This window comes from Neomonachus schauinslandi, chromosome 6 (assembly GCF_002201575.2).
Source record: "Neomonachus schauinslandi chromosome 6, ASM220157v2, whole genome shotgun sequence".
In the NCBI taxonomy this organism is placed as follows: Eukaryota; Metazoa; Chordata; class Mammalia; order Carnivora; family Phocidae; genus Neomonachus; species Neomonachus schauinslandi.
In genome coordinates this window covers 32,353,364-32,378,910 of record NC_058408.1, presented here as the reverse complement: position 1 = coordinate 32,378,910, position 25,547 = coordinate 32,353,364, and the positions used below count along the sequence as shown (strand labels likewise).

The 25,547-nt window shown below is 35.8% G+C and overlaps 1 protein-coding gene across 1 annotated transcript in view; it reads right to left on the bottom strand.

Moving 5' to 3' along the window:
• Positions 1-25,547, bottom strand: part of ASPM (assembly factor for spindle microtubules) — a 63,868-nt gene continuing 38,321 nt past the window's right edge. The window contains 12 exon segments of the mRNA XM_021682500.1: positions 1-267; positions 4,923-5,092; positions 6,020-6,196; positions 7,605-7,759; positions 7,913-8,105; positions 8,557-8,748; positions 9,604-9,753; positions 10,924-11,133; positions 12,256-12,352; positions 13,789-13,955; positions 17,382-21,671; positions 21,673-22,134. Of these exon segments, the coding sequence (XP_021538175.1) occupies positions 165-267; positions 4,923-5,092; positions 6,020-6,196; positions 7,605-7,759; positions 7,913-8,105; positions 8,557-8,748; positions 9,604-9,753; positions 10,924-11,133; positions 12,256-12,352; positions 13,789-13,955; positions 17,382-21,671; positions 21,673-22,134 (6,366 nt within the window). The 3' untranslated portion in view covers positions 1-164.

The window sequence follows — 25,547 nt, the reverse complement described above, 5'->3', positions numbered from 1 at the left end:
AAACAACAAATATGAAAACAGTTTATTGTTACATATATATTTTTAAATTTTAATACAAAATCAGATTTTAGAAGTTGTACAAAAGAAAGCCAAAAACACTTTACACATTCATGATTAGCTTTAATATTTCTTTTTACTGTATATACTGAAAATGTTTACATTTACTAGTAAGGAATGCCAAGCGTGTCCATCACCATTTGAATAGCTTGTAGGGGATTTGTGATTTCTTCCATTTTATCTCTTCTCAAAACCCAATCTGGTTTAAGTCTGTGAAAAGAATAAAAATCTTGGATTAACAAAGTTCTTCTCTTAAAAGAGTTACCTTCACTATTTTGTCTTAACAAAAATGTGTCTCCTCCTGAACACATCACTTCCCTTACAACCTTCTCAAACAGGTGAGGGTTTATTGCCATTTACCACTGTCAGGCTATTTCTCACCATCCTTCCTCCTTTGAGGCTTATGCTATTTAGCTCACCACTGCCTTCTGGTCAACTATCAAACTCCCGGTATTTTGTTCTTTGTAAACTTGGTTCTTGGTCTTCTCTCAACTCCTGCCACCATTCTCAGTAACTTCAACATCCATGTAGCTAGCTGAAAATCCAACAATCTCATCTGTCAGTTTTGCACCCCCCTTCCTTCTGTACCACCTCAACCAACTCCTTCTTACATCATCACATGATAGCCTTCATCATCATCAGAAAGTACCCCACCACTGACATCTCAATTTGAGACTGCCATTCTCCCACCACTTCTGATTCATCCATGTCATTTGATTTAATACATCTACTGCACATATTCTTCCACCCCACTGAGATCTCTAATTCACTGACCTCAACACGTACCCATCATCCATCAGAATGCTGACCTCACTTCCTTCCTTGTCTAGCTTAGGTCCATCAATATAATCTCCTTGGCAAATTTCATTAATGCTACTGTTTCTCTTTCTTATTAATTTCTAATGGAAAGTTCTATTTGGATTCCAAGTTGAATCCAAATATCTGCCTTCTCCATTCCTATACAGCTGAACCGGAAGAAAAGAAAGATCGCAGAACCAGGCTGATTGATTTTACATCAATAATTACAGAACTAAATGGGTGCCTGAAATTGCCTAGTATGCTTCCTTCCTCTTTCCCCAAGATGACCATTTTATTCCTTTCTTCTTTTCAAATGACCTTGCCCACACCCTCTCTGGTCTGCTTTTGAACTGATGCTTATAATCTCATACTTCATTAAGAAAATAACATCCATTGGAGGGGAGCTCATACATCTTTCTCAAATAACTCCCTACTATGTTATGCATTTCCATCTTCTTAGTCTTCCCATTTGGTTAAAAATCCAAATATCTATTAGTTGGTAAATGGTCAAAGTGTGGTATAGCCATACAATGGAATAGTACTCTGTGATAAAAGGAAATGAAATTCTAATTCATGCATCAATATAAATAAATCTCAAAAACATTAAGCTAAAAAAAGAATCCAGTCACAAAAAGCTATATACTGTATGATTCCATTTGTGTAATAATATAAAAAAGACAAAGCTAAAAGTATTGAAATAAGATCAGCAGTTGCCAGAATCTAGGGGTTAAAAGGAGATAACTGATTGCAAACGGGTACAAGGTAACTTTGGTGTGATAGAAATATTTTATCTCAGCTGAGAAAAAGGGAAGCTGTTAATTCATGTTAATCACAGTTTTAAATATTTTATTTATTTATTTGAGAGAGAGAGAGAGGCAGAGCATGAGCAAGGGGAGGGGCAGAAGGAGAGGGAGAAGCAGGCGCCCCGCTGAGCAGGGAGCCCCATGCAGGGCTCGATCCCAGGACCCTGGGATCATGACCTGAGCCGAAGGCAGATGCTTAACCAAATGAACCACCGAGGCGTCCCATGTTAATTATAGTTTTAAAAACATAATTAGCATTAAAATTTCCCAATTCCTTAAATAGAAATCAAATGTAGAAATGGTACTCATTAGTAAATTTCAAGCAAGTAGGCTCTTTTTTATGTTATCCTGTGAAATATGTAAGCATAAAACCAATTTACAACTACTACATAGTTTATAATTATGAGTAATTATAAAGCTAACTGCTATGTAACCCAGGTCAAAAAATAGTGCACTGTCAACACTGTAGGATTTATGATTTGTAGAGAAGTGCTGAGTCATGGAGATGGAGATAGGCAGGGAAGGAAGGAAGTGGGAAAGGAAAGAAGGACATTAAACATCATCAGTTAACTTAGTTCATCAAAATCAATTAAATCTTTTATTAATAAGGTAAAACCAGAAAATGCTAAATTAATCATTTTTAAATAAAATTTTAATTGCCTCAGCAAAATATAAAAGTCATACCTGAAGTTCTAATGTTATAAATTTTGGACCAAAAATGAATTCATAAATAATAACAATTTTGTAGATTAAATCAGTATTACAATTCTAATTTATATCATCTAACTGAAGAATGTTGCTAGAGTTCTCTACAACAGAAGACCAATTTTTGTCATAAGAAAATTCATCAAATGTTACACTTAATAAAAAGGATGAATTTTACTTATGTAAACTATATCCCAATAAACCTGACTTTAAAAACTATGTAATAGCATGTTTAAATTACTATTTAAGTTTCTAAACGTTGACTCCACGCTTCTGAACTTCTAGCAACACAGAGCAGTAACTGAGTTTGCAACCGGGCATGGGTCCAGGGGTAACACTTAGAACAGTGCAAAAAGGCGTGAGGTGATTCAGGTGTGCTTTTGTGACAATAATCATATTCAGATACTCTTGTGTACCCAGAAAGACAATATATCGTGGTCTTATCTTTTTGTTATGTCAAGATTCATCAATAGATTTGATTATTGTCACCTACAAAGATCTAATTAATCTAAAGCTTTGTTATCAAACTTGCATGAATTGTGGCCTAAAGTAGACCTATTATTTCACTGGGGCTACAAATAATAATAGTTTCATATTCCTTCTGCATTTATTAAACAATTTTTTTAATAGAAAACTCCTACATCAGCCACTGGATTGCCCTAAGATACAGTATATATAAGAAAAATGGGACATACTTGATTTTTTCCTTTCACCCATAGTAAGCATCACGAGTTGTTTCTCTAGTATCCTTCAAGGGTAACCAATGATTTTTTTCCTTAGTATCATCATAAACTCATGAATTTTTCATATGATGTGGTCCATTTGTTTTTCAATCCTCTTTAATCTATACGTGTCACCACTTAACCACTAACCTCCATCTTGCCAAGTCCAACGGGCATTTTTCATACCTTATCTAACAACCTCTCGGCAGCATTCCACACAGTTGATGTGACACCACTTTGGAATATCTTCTAATTACCAATTCCTTTTCAGAGCTGTTGGCTGGTTCTTTCTCCGAGTTCTGGAGAAAGTGGGGTTACCCTGAGGTTCGGTTTGGGAATTTCTCTTCTAGGAATTCTCTTCCCCTGAGGTGATTAGATTTATTACCATAGCCTTAAATGTGATCTAATGATTCCTGAATCTAAGGATTACCAAATTTAAATCTCTAAACTGATTCTTCCTAGAACCTAGAATCAGGCCTAGAACCACAGCCCTGATTTTCTAAGAGCTTGTTTGTCTCTTAACTGTCACAGGAACCTCAGGCTTCCCAAAACAAAACTCATGATTCAATGCCCCTTCCCACTCTATCTTCTCCTGTCCTTTCTCACTTTTACTTCTTGTAACTACATCCCAGAGACAATTTCCCAGTTACACAATTTTAGCAGGTCCTCTGAGTTATTCTCTATCCTAGTAGCTACCACAATCTTTATTACTTTATTCACTTATTTGCCTATTTACTGTCATTCTCCTGAAGTATGTGGCTCCATGCTGTGTCATAATCACAAGTTCAGCACTTTAAAGCGTAGGGTGCAGCTCCATACCATACTTACTCTGACACTGATAGAGGTGTCTACTTGGTTAACCAGATAAGCTAATACCCATTTTTTAAAAATTTCTAAAGGTACATGTCTTAAACTAGTTAAGCTACTATTATCTCTATAGGTTTGCTGTTGATTGAATGGCCACCCCCCCCAAAAAAGGTATGTCCACATCCTAATCCTTAGAACCTGTAAATATTACCTTATTTTGAAAAAGGGGTCTCCACAGATATGCTTAACTAAAGGATCCTGAGATCAGCTCATCCTGTATTATCTGAACTGGACCTAAATCCAACACACGTCCTTTTAAGGAGGAGGGTGGAGGAGAAGAGGCCCATGTGAAGACAGAGGCAGGGAACGGAGTTGTACAGCCATGAGCAAAGGAACACCTAGAGCCACCAGAAACTGGAAGAGTCAAGGAAGGATTCTGCCCTAGAGCCCTCAGAGAAAGCAAGGCCTTGCTGACACCCTGATTTTGAACTTCTGGTTTCAAGAACTATCAGAGAATAAATTACTGTTGTTTAAGGCCACCAACTTTGTGATAATTTGTTACAGAAGCTCTAGGGAAACTAGTACAGGGTCTCATAAAGAACTTCTTCAGAAGGAGAAATTTCAAGTATCAGGATGATTAGGAGAAGAGTTGGAAGTTGATACTGTAGCCAGGAGGGATTTTCGGCAGCTTTCGAACAGTGTAGTTTGTTCTACATGCAAGGAAAAAAAAGTTTATACTGCAAAGCTTATAAAAAGCTAATTGTTACACTTAGTACTTAACTATTTAATTCAAGGAATTTATCAAATAACTATTAAACACCCAAAGCCACAGTGTTATTATTACTTCATTATTTCCTGAGATTGTCTACTTTAGATTTACCACAGATTCTATTTTTACTCATATGTTGTTTCTCCATTGTCAAGTACAGTATCTTGCTTATAGTATGTACTCAAAAAATGTTCGCTAAATGAATGAATGAATGAATGAATGAACAGTGACACAAAACTATAGAGTACATTTACTGCTTACCTTGAAACAATTCTGGTTCTTACAGGTGTTTCTGGAATAAAGGGGATACTTATAGAAGAATTCATCTTTTGTTTATAAAGTATTCTTTCAGTATTCATTTTATGTTTACGAGCTGTAAGCTTGTAGAGACTATAAATACGGTCAACAACTTTGGACCTACTTCGAACACCCTAAAAAAGAAAATATACATTTATTAAAACTAATAAAAATTTTGTATCCGTTCTATGCTAGTAAAATCAACCATAAAAACCACCATACAGTGAACTTATGAGTCTTTAACAAAAAAAGCCATGCTTTCCAAGTTGAGCAGTTAGACTGGTTTAAGTTATAAACTAATTTATAAGACAATTATAAAAAAGGTAAATATTTAAAGATTGTATACCTAGCTCCATACTGAATAAAAGGGTAAATATTATAGTCAATAGACCTATTATATCCAGTTGCCAAGTCCTGTGAATTTTCTCTAGATTTCCAAAGTTATCTACTTATCTCTAACAACCCTAGGTCAAGTACAGTTTTTTGCTTAGACCTCTACATATCTATACGTCCCTCCTTCCTGGATGGTCTCCCTACCTCCACACACACTTTCCCAAATCCATTCTTCAATCAGTAGCCAAGTCATGTTGGACCTTAAACTAGAACATACTCCCTCACGTAAAATCCTTTAGTGGTTTTGTTCTATCATAGCCTGTGGTCCGCCCATGTTTGATTGTAACACCTAGAGAGGTCTTACCATAGAAAAGCTTGAAATGTATTTATGGTTACAACAGGAGGATGAGGAGTCACATATATGTGGTATTCTACCTTGCTAGGATAATTTGTTACTTTCCTCGTAAATGGGAAATGGCTACTTATATAACTGTAATAAACTATTTTTAAAATTCAGTTTCTTTAATACATTAGAAAACCTCCTATATCAACACAACACACATAGCACACAACACAACACGCAAACAGCTCCTATATCAACAAAAAAGGCAGGTTTGAACATACACAAAACCCTATTTAAATTGTGACAATTACTGAAGGAAAAATGTAAAAGTCTTAAACCTAAAAACCAGGAAAGATAACCTCAAAGGAAGATAACTAATACTTACAGAGGCTCGATTTGTTGTTTTCAATAAAACAGCTAACAAACAACAAGTTTTTGTAAAAATGCTTCCACCCTTGTCTGCGACTTTGTCACCAGGCTTTTCTCGGTACATTTGCAAAAGGTCCAGCAATGTATCTATGCAATTTTCTACATCATAAACTGCTGCAGTAGTTTTCTCATACTTGAAGAGAACAGAATGAAAGCAATATAACAAACACATGTTAGCCTTAGAAATAGCCCAAGCAAAAGAAAAGCTTACTGCCAACTTTTTGGACTATTAATGGCAAGTCCAAAGGACTTCGGGAAATGACTTCTTGATATTACTATCATTTCTGGATCCATTTTATATGCATATCTGCATTTTAATTGTTTTCTTCCCAACTGACTTTAAAGTTCCACAAAATATGAATCAAATCTAAAATCTTTGAACATGAACTCCCTAAAAAGCTTAATGACAAGGCAATTTTACTGAGAACCTCGCAGGAAAAAGATAACTTATCTGTGGTAGTTAATCACAGGGTAAAATAATGATAAAGACTAAGAGTAGGATATATTTTTCCTGCTTCAAATACCTAATTGTATCACTAGATTCATACTGAAATTTGCATGGGAACAAATAATGCTAATGATACTAAGATAAAAACAACAATAAACAATATTAACAGTTAACAATTGGCACTTTTATGTATGAAGCACATTCTATATATTGACTCATTTCATTCTCACAATAACATTATGAGGTGGATACCATTACTATACCCATTTTACAGTTAAAGAAAGTAAAGCACAGAGAGGCTAAGTAACCTATAATAAGCTGCAGAGCTGTGATTCAAACCCAGGCAATTTGGCATCAGTCTGCGTTCTTAACCACCACTTCTCAGTAAGAAAATATCAGGTCAAGTGTTCTAAGTTGTGGCTAAGGGGTCGGGTGGGGAAGACAAATCTGTCATCTCAGTATTTTTAAATGCATGCACTACAGTTTATACAGATATCTGCTACCAGTCCAAAGCCAAAAATCTTAAATGCTAATACCTATATAGAGTCTTACATACAGGGTGACTAAGTGATAGCAATATCTTCATCATGTTTTGCCCGACATGATTATAAGAGGTTCTCTTGTTTTGATACAATGCAGTGGATAAGAACACCAGCTCTGGAGGTGGACAAAAATGGATCTGAATTCAGCTCCATCACTTATCACACTCAACTGTTTAGGCAGGAGACTTAACTTCTATAAGGATTATTATTCCTTCTCTATAAAATAGGAATAACAACATGAACTGCCCGAGAGGATTATTGTAAGAAAAATTAAATGATGCATGAAAAACACTAGCACGTAGGAGGTACTCAATAAATGTTAGTAATCATTGTTATTAATATCATAAAGACAGAAAAAATAAAATCATAAAAAATTAGTGTTTTTACGTACAATTATGTTAACAGAGTAAACATTTTCCCCCCTAAGACTCTTGTACATAAATGAATTCTAACTGGGCGATCTAAGTTCTAGTGGTGAACAAGCATGAACTTAATTTGCTGGGTCAGATTTCTTGACCAATGAAAAATTCATTATTAAAATGGAAAACTACCTTAGCGACATTAAGCAAGACTTGTACAGCGTATCTGATGACTTCCATACAAGGAACGCTGCGATTACAACTTCGGATCAAAACAAATATTTTAGAAACTGCTCCACTCTGGGCCATGTTCTCACAACAAAGTGGAGACAATCTAGTAACTACCTCTGAAAGGAGGGAAAAAAAAAAAAGAGAGAGAGAGATAAATTCATAGCAACAAAATGAAATTTTAGCTAATATTGTATTATAACATTCTTTGTACACTCAAAGGTAAAAATGCATTTCTAACCTTATACAAGCTATTGTTAAGAAAAACTAACCTAGGTGCTTTAAAGCCTCAAGAATAGCAGAAAGGTGCTTGTAGGTCAAAAGATAATGAAGTGCAAGTGCAGTTCTTTTGTAGAGTTTGTTTTCTTCTCGAATCTCCCTGTTAACAAGTTGAAGACTTAGTCGTATAGCTTTAATTTTTGTACAATCATTTTTCTTCCTCCAAGAGTATCCTCTCCATAATGCCTTAAGGAGACAAAACACAGTAATTTTAAGATTAACCCCATGATATTTTGAACTTATATCTACATCTATTTCTACAAAATAAGTATTTTCAGTAAATTTATAAGATATAATCAGACACTTTGCAAATAAAACCTCAATTCATGTTCTAATAGTTAAACCAATTTTTATAAAAAGAAATATATATAATATTCCTGTATATAACCTGAAGCATCACTCGTTGACCAAACATGTCTAAATCTATACAAAATGCTAAAATACTTTTTCACCTCAATCCTAAATGTCTCTAGGGAAATTTGAAAGTAAAGGGCTTAATAATGATATAGTATTTATGAGTTATTCAACTGGCAAACCTCAGCTTTTTAAAATGTGACTGTGTTTTTAAAATGTTAGATATCATGTAGGTAAATTATGAACCAAAGTCTGGAACTAACATCATAATATTTCCAGTTACCTGAATTTTACTGATTCCATTATTAAATTTTTCCTGTTTTTTACAGAGGAGAAAACGGCGTACTGCTTTCTGTATTACTGATGCAGCCCTATTTTGCTGGCTCAGACATTCTTGAATTTCATGCTGACTTCTGATGATGCTATTATACTTCTGAGCAAACCTCTTTTGCTGTAATTTTGTTCGAAACCAACTCTGTTTAAAACATATAGGAATTTTCTTTACTTCAGGTTTTTAAAACAAATAAATACATATATACACATACATACACAAACGAAAGAAACAGAACATTATATTGAAATGTCTTTCAACCCTCCCCAGTGGCATTACTTCTCCACTCCACTGGGTGCAAATCTTCCAGGCCTCATTGGGTATGTGTGAATTTAACCCTGTACAACAGAGCCTTCATTTCACAACTTATTCAAATTCTAGCAAGCTGTATGTGTCATTCTGCAGTTTGTTTTCTCACTCAGTATTTTACATATAAGTCTATGTTAATGTATGTAAAGAGAGTTCATATCCAAAATACATAAAGAAAGCTTATAAATCATAAGAAAAAAGAACATCCAAAAGAGGAAAGGGCAAACTGTATGAAAAAAAAACACACACACACAAACATTAAGAAAAAGCACACAATACACAGATAATAATTTGAATAGCCAACACATGAAACATTTTTTAAAACTGCTGGCAATCAAAGGAAATCCAAAGCAAAAATGAGATGCAATTTCCCATTCATCAAAATAGCAAAAATCAGAGTCTTTAACACTATGTGTTGGCAAGAATGTAGAGAAACAGGTACCCTCAGACTTTGCTATGAGTATAAATTAGTATAATTATTTCAGAAAATAATTCATAGCTTTATTCCTGTGCCTTAAAACATCAACCTACTTCTAACCCATCAAGCCATCCTAAATACGTCATCCTATAAGCAAAAGGCTACATATTATATGACCTTAGCATAAGGTATTTGGAAATTATTTATTAAGATAGAAAATTTGTAACAAAAATTATACCACATAGTTTCACTGCTGCAAAGGAAAAGCTAACCTGAATACAGATGACTGAATTAACTTGCTTGTTAGCATTCTTCAAAGCCATGTGAAGTTTATATGCTCTTTGAATTCTAAAAGCAGACAGGTGATAATATGCAGCCGCTGTGAAGTGAAGAAGCCTAATTCTGGTTTTCTGTTCTAAAATCTAAAAGAGAAATAAAAAATTAACCAGATATTTGACTCTTAAGACAATGATCAATGTTTATTTTTGTATTTCCTCAATACCAAATTATGTAAATTAGCAATAAGTTAACTTTTAATTATTAAGATTATTTACATTGTAACTCAAAGTGATTATAATCCTTTACTATACAATATTTCCACATGTGTAACCCCTAACTCAAGGTATAAAAAGCAAAATTATATTTTGGGCACCTTACTAAAGAACAGTATTTAATTTAACTAGGCTACACAAAACAGCTAATTAGAGCTTTGAATGTACTAACTATAATGAGAGAAGTATATGAATACTAAACTCAAAACAAATTACAGTACTGGAGATGGTCATAGTAAGTCAGACAAATTTATTCGAATTGATTTCTCCAGTTATTAGGCAGTCTTGCACAAATCTAGCACAAGACTCCTGTAGCAGAACCTCTCAATAGTGGGCCTTTAGGCTTCCAATTTATATTTAATGAACACAATATAAAAGATTTCCTTTTTCATTTCAAATTTTTTTTTTTTTTTAATGAGAGAGAGAGAACACATGAGAGGGGATAGGGTCAGAGGACGAAGCAGACCCCCCGCCGAGCAGGGAGCCCGATGTGGGACTCGATCCAGGGACTCCAGGATCGTGACCTGAGCCGAAGGCAGTCGCTTAACCAACTGAGCCACCCAGGCGCCCTTCATTTCAAATTTTTTTGTCTTTGCCAGTGCTTCATATATTGGATGCTAAAAACATCATGAACTCTCTCAGAGGATTCTCTCTTGCTGAAGATGTGGAAGTTATCACAGGAATGGTAGCTCACAACACCTCAAAGAGTTGCTTGGTGGTAGCATATGGCTACCTGAATCACAACCTCCTTCATGTGTGGAGCTCTTCCCTCACTCTTTTTTTAGTTCCTTTGTTAAGATTCATTACAAGAGAAAATTTAGTTTGCATTTTTGGTGAGCATCTATGAGAAACAGGCTCAAAGAACAAAACTCGATAGCAGACAGTGATCTTGTTACATGGCTCTGCAGAAGCTGAATAAATTCAAGTTAATGGTTATATTAGGTCTGAAATTATTCTCCAAAATCTAAAATTTCTTAACACAATTTAACATCAAATACTTTCATTTCATAGGACTGAGATATTCTATTTATAAATACTTACTCTTTTTCTTACTAACCAACCACGCACTAGGGCTTGCAGAACAACTGTAGATTTTTTTAATTCTACATATTTTATCCTTTCACACTTTCCGTCCTTCCTGGCTCGTATATATCTCTGTATGGTCAAAGCAGCAGACTTTTGCCGAAGAAAAGCCTGCCTTCCTTTGTATCTTCTAAAATTCGCTTGGATCAAACAAGCAGCTCGATGTCTCTATAAGGAAAAATGTGCAAGTGGCATTAATAGAAAGGCTTAATAATTTCAACCCACTGGAGGTTTCTGAATTTCTCCATGTAAAATGAGATGGTATAACTGTGATTTTTCCTTACATTTTTAGCTTAAGAATGTCATATTTCATATACAAGAAAAGGTGATGGTGTATAATTTCTAAACCTATATAGGTCTACAGCTAAAAATTAAATTTTTATGAAGGTGCAAGCCAAGGTCAATAGATATCTGGTGCTCTTTCCCTCTCATCTTCTTGATACCTCTCATTGTGAGGGAGAAAAGGACTAATATTACCTCAGGACAAATGCACTTAATAAAAGTGCTAGCAATGTAAAGAACAGAATGGGCATTGTAAACAGCTATCAGGGAAGCTGTTTGTTGCTTCAAGAACCATAGAGTACATCTTAGAACTAGCACATCTTAGTTTCAATTACATAACATCTCGACAACCAAATTCTAAGACACCTGAAGAAGTATATAAATTAAAATGGGAACTAGGTTTGCTTTAAAACATAGATTCCCCCGCCAACTGGCTGAATGACCTTGAGCAAGTCACTTTATCTCTCTAGACCTCAGTTTCCTCATTTGTAAAATAGGTATGCTAATAATAACTACTTCAGAGGGTGACTATGAGAATCCAATTAGCAAATACACACTAGTAGGTATAATAATAATGGCTATATAATAATAGCGAATATTACATGAATGTTGAAATTTATAAGTAGAATTTTAGTTTTGATTTCTTTAATAAAAGGCTATACGTACTGCAGCTATTCTAAACTTTGATGTTAAATGTTTTTAATAGATCACCAATTGTAGTTTAAAGAACATATTATTAAGGTTTGACTTCTAGTAGACAAAATATGCTACATCTATTAGGACTTCCTCCAAATAAATTATTTACTCTAAAATTAGTTACTTCAAACTTGGATTTGAGAATATTTTATAAATATACAAACAAAAGCATTCATAAAAAGTATTTTTATGAGTGAATACAATTTTTAATTAACTGCAATGATGTGTTTAAAATGTATAGTTAACAAAAAACAATTTTTGTTTCCTAAAATAGTTCTTTGCAAAGGAGCTATTTTTTCTTTCTGCACCTACTTTCATCATTAAGAAGTATTCACGAGCTATTCTTCCAGCAAGTGTAGCTCTCCATTTTCTCTGAATGATAATTGTTGATGCTCTCACATTCAGAAACCTAAAAAGTAGTTATTGGAAAGCAATTACAAATGTCTTTAATCTACTCAATAAATATGTATTGTACACCTCACCCCCCCACCCCCCCACTAAATATTAGAGAAAGAAAATATAAGAAAGATGAGAATAAAAGAAAGTGGAAAAGTATAATTTATATTTAAATTGTAGCCATTAGAATTCTATACATACACATACACACACCCTGAACTGACACAATGAAAAAGAAGTTTTGCAATTAGCAATATTGGCAATATTCCAGTGGTAAGAAATATGAGTTTCTAGAATGAGAAAGAATTCTGAACAGGATCAAAAGAAAGTACAATTATGTAGACCTAGACAAAGCCTAGATAAAGGGGGTGTGGGTAGAAATAATGGCAGAGTATAAAATCTGAGTCCATATTGCAATTGAGTCATTGAGCAGACGGGAGGGGGTCACAAAGAGAACTTGGGAGATTAGAAAAGCATCAGGCAAATGAGAAATGGACACTTGTTTGAAAGGAAAGCTAGGCATCATGTAAATATTTAAAAAGAAATATTCTGTAAGTAGAACTGGAGAAAAACTTAGAAAGTGAGGGCCAGAGATTAAACTTTAGGTGTCAACATGGTGTAATACATAAAAATTGAGAATGGATTTAACTTACATGTTGCCACATTTCTTAGAAAACAAAGCTGAGCATTAATAAGAAAAATTCAGCATTTTGGAACAGGAAACTTAGATACTGGTCCTTAACAGCTGATAGCAGCAACTATATCTTTATATGGTAAGCCCTGAGCTTCTACCCATGGAATCTATCAAGAAACTCTTCTAACACTAGTGTGTTCTCCTAAAACAATCTTTAAAACCACCACTGATACAATAATTCATCAATTCTGATAACTGAAGAAAAATTCTTACACTATGAAATAAAAAACAGTATCGATAATCTGGTAAGAGCTTTAGAAAAGGTGTTTCAAAGAAATGAACAAGGAATAGGAAAATACAATGAACATAAATTTAGGTCTTCATCATTAAGGTAAAAGAGTGTGGGGGCTAAGTTAAAAAAAAAGAAAAGAAAAGAAAAATGAGTGAGAAAACAAATTTTACCAGTAGCTAAACTGACAAACAAAATGGACTAAAATGCACTAATAAGGAAACCAATATTTTCCTGGATTATTTTATTCACTTCCCCTTACCCTCATCCCCATATGAAACCAAATCAACTTTAAGTAAGTACTTTTTACTGAATTATATCAAGGCTCTATCTCAAAAAATAAGACAGTCTTAGAGATATACTTTGTTTCATTAATGGCGATTAACACCAACAAAACAAACCATACAAGTTAGGCATAGCAAATATTTAAAAGAAAAATCAGTAAGCACTATTATTTTATATAAAGACTTGGCTACCACACACACACACTCCCCCCTGCCCCCCGCCAACAGCTATCACATATTACCGTGTTCTCTCCTGTTTGGTATAGAAGCAACCTTGAATGATTTTAACAGCTTTTAGTAGAGCTAGATATTCTTTACGTGCTTTCCAATACCTATACCAGGCTTGAATCTTGCAGGCAGCTTTCACTTTATGTAAATATTTTCTGGTTTTATAGCTCTTCCACATAGCCTATGAAACACATAAATATAACAAATATGCAATGAGATATATTTTCCTGTAAATTGAAAAAAAATCAGTATTAAAGACAGCTAGTGTAAGATTGGTTAAGTAGACAAAAATCAATTGCAGAAATATAGTCATACAATGACTCTTCTTTCGATTAGGCTCATTCATTCCTGACACCTATGAGCCCTCTGAAAACAGATGGGCTCACCATAGTGAACACCTACTATGTACTTTATCATACATAACCTGTGGCTGCCTGAGAGCTAAGACTAATATAACCCTAACAAATATTTCTAAATTGTAATATATGTACAATGTCTGAAAAGCCAGATATGTGCACTGTCCTCACTATCTCAATCCATTTGGAAGAACAGAAGGAAAAGGAACACACTGACTACTCTACTTCCTGGGAAGGAAAGGAATCCTTCCCACCTCCCAGTTTGCCTCCCTCACATATATCCTGGGTTTTGTGTCCAGGCTGCAGCAAATTCCTGAGAGCAACTCTCTTTCAGAGGACTATCAGTTTTTCCAATTTCTGTGACCTTGAGGCTGACTAAATGTTTAAGTGAAAATACAACTTATTAAGCCGTTAGCATTGTACTAAGCGCTGTAGGTCCTTACAACACCATAGGTAGATAATATCATTACCGAATTTAGTGATGAGTAAATCAAGAGAAATTTAGTAACTTATTGATGCACAGGTAATAAGTGGAAAAGGTATCTTATTTTTTCTCTACAAATATTTCATGAAATGATTAAGATCTCTGTTTTACAAAACAGAAACTGATGTTGAGGAAGAAGAGACCCGTTATACCACATGGCCAGAAGGCAACAGAGTCAAGATCCGAACCCGAGTCTTTTTGACCCCAAAATACCTAAAACAAATACTGCAGCCACGCCTTACATGGGGATCAGGATCCAAAGTCAGCTGAGAGGCAAGAATTATATGAATGTCAAAATTACTCTTGTGATGTCCTTAACTTCCTCTAAGTATTTATGTGTGGTTTTTATGTAAACTAATCTGAATATCAACATACTAGTATTCACACCGGGAGCCAGGCATCAGTATTTCTAAAAATTCCAAGTGATTCCAATGTGCACTAAAGTTTGAGACCACTGATTATATGTTAAAAACAAGATGTGTAAAATATAATTTTTAAATTTAATTATATACGAGAAAAATAGCCAAAATTTCCTAAGATTGTTATTTTGGCTTTTCTGTCATTTCAGTTGAATATAACCCTAACTAATATATCCAATTAACATACTTCAAACATTGACTTCTTGGCAGCTTTCGAATTTGAGCATTCTTTTCTTCCTCCCTCAATCCTTCGTTTCTTTTTTTTTTTTTTAAAGATTTTATTTATTTATTTGACAGAGAGAGAGAGATAGTAAGAGCAGGAACACAAACAGGGGGAGCAGGAGAGGGAGAAGCAGGCTTCCCGCCGAGCAGGGAGCCCGATGCGGGACTCGATCCCAGGACCCTGGGATCATGACCCGAGCCGAAGGCAGACGCTTAACGACTGAGCCACTCAGGCGCCCCCCTTCGTTTCTTGATACCATAAATCTTTCAGTTTTGCTTGTTCTCTCTTACTACCATGTTTTGGCTTCTCCTCTCAGTATTCTCAAATGTAGACGTTCTTCAGGGTTGAGTTCCAGGCAGGCTCTCTTCTTTTACTCATTTTCTACATTATTCCTGGCTGATCCCATCATCCCCACGACTTTAATTATCACATGTATGCCAATAATGTAGAAGTCAAATTCTGAAATCTGTACTACTCTCCAAACTCTAGACAAACACAGCCAACTGCCTTGCTAGACATCGCAACTGAGACATCTGTTAGGTACTTCAACCTCATCATGTACCCCAGACTGAACTCATCATCAATCTTCCAATCTGCTCCTCTCCTCACTCCCTGTGTCAGAGAACGGTAACATCTGCTGAGTTACTTAAGCCACACACATGGCTTGGATGCTTGTTCATGCTCTATATAATGCAAATACTACCCCTTCCACTCAAACCAATCCTCACAGTCCCATCGTCACTACACCTTACTAAACTATCTTTCACCTGACCTAATGCCAATAGCCTCCTGGCTGGTCTCCGCTCCCCTTCCAGTCCCTCCTCCACATTCCTGCCAGAGTCATTTTTTAAAAATAAAGATAGGATTCTGGTTTTCTCCTTTTTAAATTCTTCTAGAACTTCTTTTAATCCAGTAGAAGAGACTAAACTTGTGTCTATATCTTACAAAGCCATGCACGATCTCACTCCCGGTACTGCCAGCCTAGTCTCCTGTCATTCTCTATACTCCACCACACATACTCGCTCTCTCATTTCTGAAGTCTGTGTTATCGCTTACAGCTGCATACATGGGATACATTTTACTGGGCTATTTTAATTCATCCTTTGGCTTAACATCTCAACTTAAATGCCACTTGTCCTGGGAAGCCTTTTCTGAGCACTGGGACTAACTTAGGTTTCCCTTCTTTATGTTCCCAGCAACATAAACCTCTCATTTTGTTTTATAATTAAGCTTCCTTGCTCAGTTAAGTGCTTTAAGGACAGCAGCTAAGTATATCTGTTTATGCCAATCAACCATGATAGCATTTGAGCACATTGCCAGCACTGGACATTTATTTGCTGAACGAAAACAGTATATCTAAGTTCAACAGCAAACCAACAAGATACCAACATATCACACCAAGGTTCAAAGCCCAGGTATGAACAGGTAGAAAATAAATTGCTGAAGTACCTAGATTCAATTCCTGGATCTGCCTCTCCCTTTGTGACATTAGCAACTTATTTAACCTTTCTCAGTTCCTTCATATTTCAAGAGAGAGAATACTCTACACTTCTCACCCACTGATATATGTATGTGTGTAAGAAATGCAGATATAATATTTTTGTTATATAGAATATATATATTTTATGTATAACAATAATAATATAGTGAAAAAATTATATAAAATTGCTTTGGAAACCAAAAGTCTAAATGCTCTGAATAAAGTACACATGTCTATCTAGCTTAAAGTGGTCTTATTAACAGATTGGTAGGGAATAAAGTTATACCATTTGGCCTAAATTTTGCCAAATCTCCCTTTACCTTAGCGTATATTTCTCACTTAAAAAATTTTTTTACTCCGTAGAGAACTCCCATTTATCAAACTATATCCTCAAAATTAACACCTATTGAAATGCATCAAGCATAGAGTGATCATGTTCAAAAGAATTCCAGTTCTGTGTTGTATTAGCTGAATTATTATTAGTGCCCTTTTCCCATTCTCAAAAATGTTCCGTTTTGGAAGATAAATGAAATGGTCACATAAACGAAGTATTATTCTTTATGACCTGCTTAAGTTAATTTTACAAATTCTAACAAGTATTGGTTAAAGAAATAATTCAAGCTTTACATTTAAATATACAAGTACCTGGATTTTTATGGTGCTATCTTTAATTTTCTGAAACTTCCGTTTCTGTATAAATCCTCTTGTTCTAGCTTGAATAATGATAACGCTGCTCCTAATTTGTAAATACACTTGTCTTTGATGTTGTGCAGACAAGAAGGCTCTGTGGTGATTTTGTAAAACCACTGCGGCCTTCCTATACAATAAAAACTGCCTTCTTGTTTGCCATGTCCTGAAATACTGCTGGAGGGTCACAGCCGCTCTTTTCTCCTGAACAAATCTTCTCCGATACACTGCCATCTGAAGGAAGGACTGAATTCGCAGGGCAGCACACATCTGCGTTTCCAATTTTCTTGTGACCATTTCACAAAAAGCTTTTTGATTTGTTACTGCAGCCCCTCTTTGAGGATACTCTGCCTCCTGGGAACAAGCCACTAGAGAAGCTCTATGCCACTTCTGAATCCTTAGTGCCGAGCTGTGAACAGCTCCATGCGGAGTTTCCATTCTGTGAGGGCAGAATGCAGATTGCTGGGCAATGGCTGCCACGTTTGCCTCCGATAGGTTTCTCAGTGTCTGTCTAACTTTCATGCCTCTAAAAGCAGCCTGAATAATTAGTACAGATTTCTGAACTGCTAAAAGTCTTTTTCTTTCCATTTTTACTCTGACATATGACCTATAATAATTCTGTATAACAATAACGGCAGTTTTCTTTGCTTGATAATCAAGTTTGGCCCTGTGCATTCGGTAGACTGCCTGAATTAGTGTGGCAGCCAGGTGCATATGCTGGATATCCTTTCGCACCTCAAAACCTCTGTATGGAGACTGTAGACAAATGACTGCTTGGGTGCGCACTGCAGTTAGCGCTCTGTATCGTCTTTGAACAAAAACTACTTTTGCTCTCAAGTGGAGATAACGCTTCCTTATTTTGGAGGCTTTAAAATGCTTCTGAATAATAGTGGCAGCCTGATGCTGTTCCTGAATCTGTCTCCTCATGATCAAGTCCGGGAAATCTGCCTGAATACAGGTTGCTGCTTTCTTGATGGTATAGTGTTGAAGAGCTTTCTTTTTATTTGCTTTGTATCTTTCTTGTATTACTTTTGTAGCCCACTGAATCTTTTGGTAAAATAGATACTGTCTATACATTCTATATGTGCTTTGTATTATGATAGCAGCTCTGTGTTTTTCCCTTAAAAGTTGTCTTGCCTTCATTCCCTTATATGCGGCCTGAATGACCAAAGCAGAACGTCTTTGTCGGACATAATTTTCTCTTTGCAATTTCGCAGCCCTGTGTGTTCGGTAATGTTGCTGAATTAGAACTGAGGCATGTTTCCAAGTCTGAAATGTAACATATGTTCTGTGCATTCTGTAAGTGGCCTGGATGAGAACTGCAGCCCGGTGCATCTCCTCTAACTTCTTCTTTGCCACCAGCCTTCGGTAAGATGACTGGATTGTAATGACTGCCTTTTGTAATTTCAAGAATTGGTGCAAGTGATGCTTGGCACAAATGGTGGCCCGATATTTCCTCTGAACAAAAATAGCAGCTTTTTTGAGGGAAATGAATCTTTTCCTCATCACTAAAGATCTAAACCTGCTTTGAATAAGGGTTGCAGAGGAATGCATATTTTTCAAATGTCCTCTAGCTTTCATCCCCCTAAAAGCAGCCTGAAGGATCAGAGCAGAATGTCTCTGTCGGAGAGAACGTTGTCTCTGTAGCTTTGCAGCCCTGTTTGCTCGGTATTGCTGCTGGATTATGGCTGAGGCACGTTTCAAGGCCTCGTACCTCACATATGCTCTGTGCATTCTGAAAGCTGCCTGGATGACAGTAGCAGCCCTGTGCATCTCTTGCATCTTTTTCCTTACCATCCATCCTCTGTATGATGACTGGATTTTAATGATCGCCTTTTGTAACCGCAGGAATTGTTGGAAGTAATGCTTTGCACAAACAGTTGCACGATATTTTCTCTGCACCCAAAGAACAGTTTTCCTGAGAGACAGGAATCTTCTTCTCACCCTGAGAGTTCTAAATCTCCTCTGAATAAGAGTTGCAGCTAAATGCATAATTTTTAAATGTTGTCTAGCTTTCATCCCCCTAAAACCAGCCTGAATGCGTATGACAGAATGCCTTAATTTGTTATACTTTTGAAATTGTACGTTTCTTTCCTTCACTGCCTGGTACCTTTGTTGTACTGTTTTTGTTACCTTCTTTAACTTACTAAAATAGGTTTGCTCTCTGTGTCTTCTATAATATGACTGAATGAGTGTGGCTGCACTTTGCATCTTTCTGAGAGTCTGTCTAACTCTTATTCCTCTAAAACTTGCCTGAAGAACAGTAACAGCTTTCAAAATTGTCAAGTACTTTGCACGCTGAATTTTACCTTGACAATATGCTCTGTATCTTACCTGAATTATGACAGTGGCTGTTCTCATTTTATGGTATCTCATTTTTGCTTGATGCATTTTAAACATGGCTTGAATAACAGTGGCTGCCACATGCATGTGTTGGATTTGTCTTCTTACTCTAATACCTCTATAAATGGCTTGAATTTTAACTGCTGTCTTCTTGAAATTAAGATATTCCTTACGTTGATGGCTTGCAATTTTAATACCTCGATACCATCTCTGAATTATAACAGCTGAAGCTCTGCAGGTTGCATAGTTTTTTTTGGTTTTGTAAGCTCTATATGTGGACTGTATGGTGACTGCTGCTTTGTTGCACTCCTTTATTTTTTTTCTTACTCTCATACTTCGGTAAGCTGACTGTAAAATGACTGTAGCTGCTCTGGTTTTCAAATACAACTGACGCTGTTTCCTTCCAACACTGTAAGCCCTATAATACATTTGAATCAGACAAGCAGCTTTTTTCATGATTTCCCACGTCTTCTGTTGCACATACATTCTACAGTATGACTGTATGATGACAGCACATGCGTGTTGCTTTTGAATCCTCCTTCTCACTGTTTTTCCCTTCCATGCAGACTGAAGTGTCAGTGCTGCCTTACGGAGTTCGATGTACTCCATGCGTTGTTTCTTTCCCGCAGTCCATGCTCTCAGATGTTGCTGGATGACTAATGCGGCTGTTTTTAACAATCTAAACTGTTTCTGGGCTTTGGCCATTCTAAAAGCAGACTGAATCCTCACTGCAGCTTGATGTTCCCTTTTGATCTGCTTTCGAACTTTCCAGCCACGATAAGCAGATTGGAGAGAAATCACAGCTGCCTTGGTCTTTAAAAATTGCGTTCTAACACCACAAACAGTCCTGTATGTCCTGTACCATCTCTGAATCTTGATAGTGGACTGAAGCACATATTGATATTTCTTCCTTTTACTATAGCCTCTAAAAGCAGTTTGAATTTTAAGAGCAGCTACAGATTGTTGTTTGATTAGCTGGCGTACTTTATAACCTCTGTAAGCTGCCTGCAAACAAGTAACAGCTCTTTTGACTTGCAAGAAGTTCTTCCTCTGACTGATCTGTGCTTTGTGTGCATGATAGTAGTTCTGAATGACAACAGTTGCTTTATAAATTTCCAGGTATTGCTGCCGTGTCTTTCTCATTCTGAAATAAGACTGTAGTGAGATAGCAGCTTGTCTTTGCACCCGCATCTGCTTCCGAACCAGGTGACCTCTAACAGAAGCTTGCAGTTTGATACAGGATTCCCGCATCTGCGTGTATTCTTGTCTCTCTAGTGTGGCCATTTTTGTGGACCGGTACTGTCGCTGGATACATAGCGTAGCTGCTCTCAAATGTAAATATTGTTTACGAGTTTGTTTCATCTTGACAATTGACTGTAACTGTACTGTAGCACTTTTTAGTCTCAGAAATTTTTTTCTGGAAATATAAGCTCTGTAACATGACTGAATTTTTATAATGGATGTGAGGATGTGAATAAATCTTTTCCTGGCCTTCATCCCTCTGTATGCAGACTGTAGAACAATGACAGCAGAACGTGTTTTCTGGTAAGATGCTAGAACTTCCTTTGCTAAAACATAAGCTCGAAAATGAATCTGAATTACAAGGGCAGCTTTCTTTACCTTCGTATATTTCTGTAATTGTTGCTGTTTTCTTACTTGCGCCTGCAATTTGGTAGTAATTTTCTTAAGGTTTAGAAATCGAAATCTGTCTTGCCTCATCCTCCAGTAGGACTGAAAAACACAAGCAGCTCTGGTTTGTCTATGTAGATTGCGAGCTCTCATCCTCCTGAAAGCGGCCTGCAGTCGGATGGCCGCAGCCCGTTTCTGCAAATAGCTGGTGCGCTCAGTTTTTCCTTTCAGATAGGCTTTGTAGTACTTTTGAATGGTCAGTAGAGCCTCTTTTTTTTCTTTTATATAACTTTTGCGCTTGAAGACACCGGAATCTTGTCTGAATGATAACAACACAAGATCTAATGTGAATATATTTCCGTAATTCTTGGTGCATTCTATACCATGATTGTATGACAAGAGCAGATTTTTCTTCTTTAGCTCGTTTCCTGCCATGCCATTCTCTAAAAGCTCTCTGCAATATTATTGTAGCTTTTATTTGTAATTGCATTTTACGTTGCTTCCATCTTCTGAACACAGATTGGATTATGAGACATGATGACTTTAGCATCTTATACCTCTCTTGATCATGTTTTCTTCTTAAATAAGCACACCAATGTCTCTGAATTGTAACTGCAGCCCAAAGATGTCGTTTGTAAGAAGTAATAGCAATTATCATTCTTATCCTAGACTGCAGGATGATTGAATAATATTTCAATTTCAGAAACTGTTTTCTAGTGGAGTATCTTCTCCAATACCTCTGAAAAAGGTAAGAAAGGACACAAAGTAAAACACATAACTTTCTATACTCAACACCTCTGCAAGTATTAATTTTTCTAACCTTTTGCTTAAAAATAAACATGTTAAATTAAAAAACAGTATTATTTTTGGAAAATACTTGTCTCTTTTGTTTGTAGTTTATTTTTTTTATTGATATAGCTATAGCCAATTCAGAAATCCTTGTCTCAATCCTAGTGGTATTTATATTTGTATTTGCATTTGTATTTCAGAGAGAAAAGAAATATAAAGCAAGTTTATATTCTAATAGAATAACATATAAGAAAATAGTCAAAATAAAGCTATAGTAATATTCTGCTATCTATTGATTCTAAGTAATTTCCTATGAATGTATCTTTGGATTTTGTATTTTCCCCTTAATATCAAGGCTGCTAAACTATCTTGTAATGATTGGAGTGTTACGTGAGGGATCCTACACAGGTCCAATAATATAAACAGAGGAATCTGAGAAACAAGTGAGCTAGATCATTCTTAGTCATATTTCTCATTAAGAATTAAATTACTACTTCTTCATAAGTTTAGGAATTATAGACACATAGTCAAAAAGTAGAATTCTGAAAAGATATGAGAAGTGATAAACCATTTATCTCTTGAATAGCCAAGGTTGCTTTCTTCCCATACCACCCACATTCCCTAACTCCTTCGTTAGGGCAAGAGTGGGGGGAGAATTCCCTACTGCAGCTTACTTTCTCTTATAAAAGTGAAACAGGATAGGGGCTAGGTACGTCTGTCTCCTGGAGCCCTATACCCATTGTTATGCGCCTGTGCCTGGTCCAAGCACACCTATCCACAGGAGAGGAGAGTCAGGAACCCTCTAAGTCTTTCCTAACAGATATTGCCTTATTCCTTTACTATGTGTGGATTGTGATTTTGTTCCTACTCTTCAGCCTGATAAGAAATAATGAGTATATACCACATTACTACGAAGAGATGCACAAGTAATTGAAACATTTATCCAACTATATTTAAGCGTATTAATGCAAAATGGTGTTGAAAACTGTAAGCTTGATGCAAATGTGAAGTATTTTATTAAGCTGCCTCAAAAAAGTAGGGAAAAGTAAAGCAGATACTATTCAGAGTTGCAGTGGCCATTCTTTTTCTTTTCTTCCCTCTAGATGTTTGTTTGTGAAACCTTCAAACTCAAAAATCAAAGTGTCAGTGTGGATAGTTTATTCTACACTCTGATAATCATTTGTTCTGAATACTGTTACCAGTGGCTGTTACTGAAGCGTCAGTCAGTGTTGATATGGATCATGGGAGATAAGTTCATCCCCTCTCATCACAGTAGAGATTTAGCAGCACTGCCAGGGTCTATTAAAACTAAGTAGCTTTTACTAAAGAGCATTACATATAATTCTCTCATTTAATTCTCACAAAAACACAGTAAGTTAGCATTCTTTGTTCATCTAAAGAAAAGAAAACTTATGATGTAAAACTTTTTCCAAAGTCACATAGCCAATATCAACCAAGAGTTGATATTGGGGCCTAGATTTTAATATCTAATAAGGTGCTCTTTCTTCTCCACCACAGATATCTGTGGTAGATTGCTTTCATAGCTCCAATTCTTCATTTCTCCCTATCTCCACAATGTTTGCCATATTTTGTACTTCCTCTTACTAAAGATACAGAGTCTTTGCTTCATCTCAGCTAGGGTAGTCACAGAAAGAACACAGCATACCAGTGTAACCAAAGATTTAGCTTTCTCGCCAGAGAACCAAACAGGGCAGCCCTAAACACACCTGCAGAGTCCCAGGGAGACTGAAGAGAAGGGATAGCTCAGGAAAGCAATCCCTTAATGTTATGAATTCTTGGGTTCACCATTAAGCTGTGTACGTGTGGGTCTGACAGCAGACTAGCCTTTGAGTATTGAATTAAGAAACACAACACCACCTAGATCCCAAACTGGCCACTCGGTGACATACACATGGGACTGATACAAATATCACTGTAAACGCTTTAAAAAAGGAACTGATGTTGAAGCCATACCCATAGAAGGTTGATAAGAACTTGTGGCCTGAACCCAACAAGGCAGACCACCTCATAAAACTAAAATATCCACATTCACATAACTTTTAAAATATTCAAGATGTAATTAAAAATTACTTGGCATAATAAGAAAAGGAAAATTTCAACTTGCATAGGAAAAAATAATCAACAGATGCCAATGAAGATGACCTAGACATTGGAATTACCTGACAAAGACTTTAAAACAGCAGATGTAAAAATGTTCCAAAAGTTGAAACTAATGGGAGAATAGAAAGTCTCAGTAAAAACATCAAAGATACAAATAAGAACCAAATGGAAATATTAGAACTGAAAAACACAATAATCAAAATAATAAAAAAAAAACCCAACTCATTGGAATGGCTCAATATAAAGATGATAAAAGAATATACTGTAAGATCAATACAAATTATCTAGGCTGAAAAAGAAAAATGATTTAAAAAAGAAATACCTCAACAAACTAAGAATAGAGAGGAACTTTCTCAATATGATAAAGAACATCTATTCATACCTATAGCTAACATCAAACTTAACAGTGAGAAACTAGATGCTTTTCCCTTAAGATCTGGAATAATGCAAGGATGTACCCTCACCACTCCTATTCAACATATACTGAAAGTCCTGGCTACTGTATTAAGAAAAGGATATAAAAGGTATACAAGAGACAAAAATCATAAATCTTTCTTTGTCCACAGGTGACACGATCATCTACATAGACAATCCAAAGAAATGACAAAAAAACCTCCTGGAACTAATAAGCAATTATAGTAAATTTGTAGGATATAACATCATTAACATTATTAGCGAAAAAAGAGAAACACTTCAAAATGCATCTAAATATACACAGTATCTGTATGAGGAAAACTAAAACTCTAATGAAAGAAATCAAAGAAGATCTAATTAAATGGAGAGATACATCATGTTCATGGGTAGAAGACTCAATGTTGTCAGTTCTTCCCAACTTAATCTATAAATTCAAAGCAATCTCAATCAAAATCTTACCTAGTTACTCTGTGGATACCAGCAAACTGATTCTAAAGTTAAATGGAGAGGCAAAAGACCTAGAATAGCAAACATATTATTAAAGAGGAAGAAAGCTGGAGGACCAACATTATCCAACTTCAAAACTTACTATAAAACTATAGTGATTGAGACAGTGTGGTATTGGCAAACTAATAGACAAACAGATCACTAGAATGGAATAGGGAGCCCAGAAGTATACCCATGCAACACAGTCAATTGATCTTTGGCAAAGGAACAACCCAACTGAGTAGATAAAGGATAATTTTGTTTGTTTTAAAAAAATGATGCTGGAATAAGCAGACAACCATATGAAAAAAAAAATGAATCTAAGCACTGACTCTTTACCTT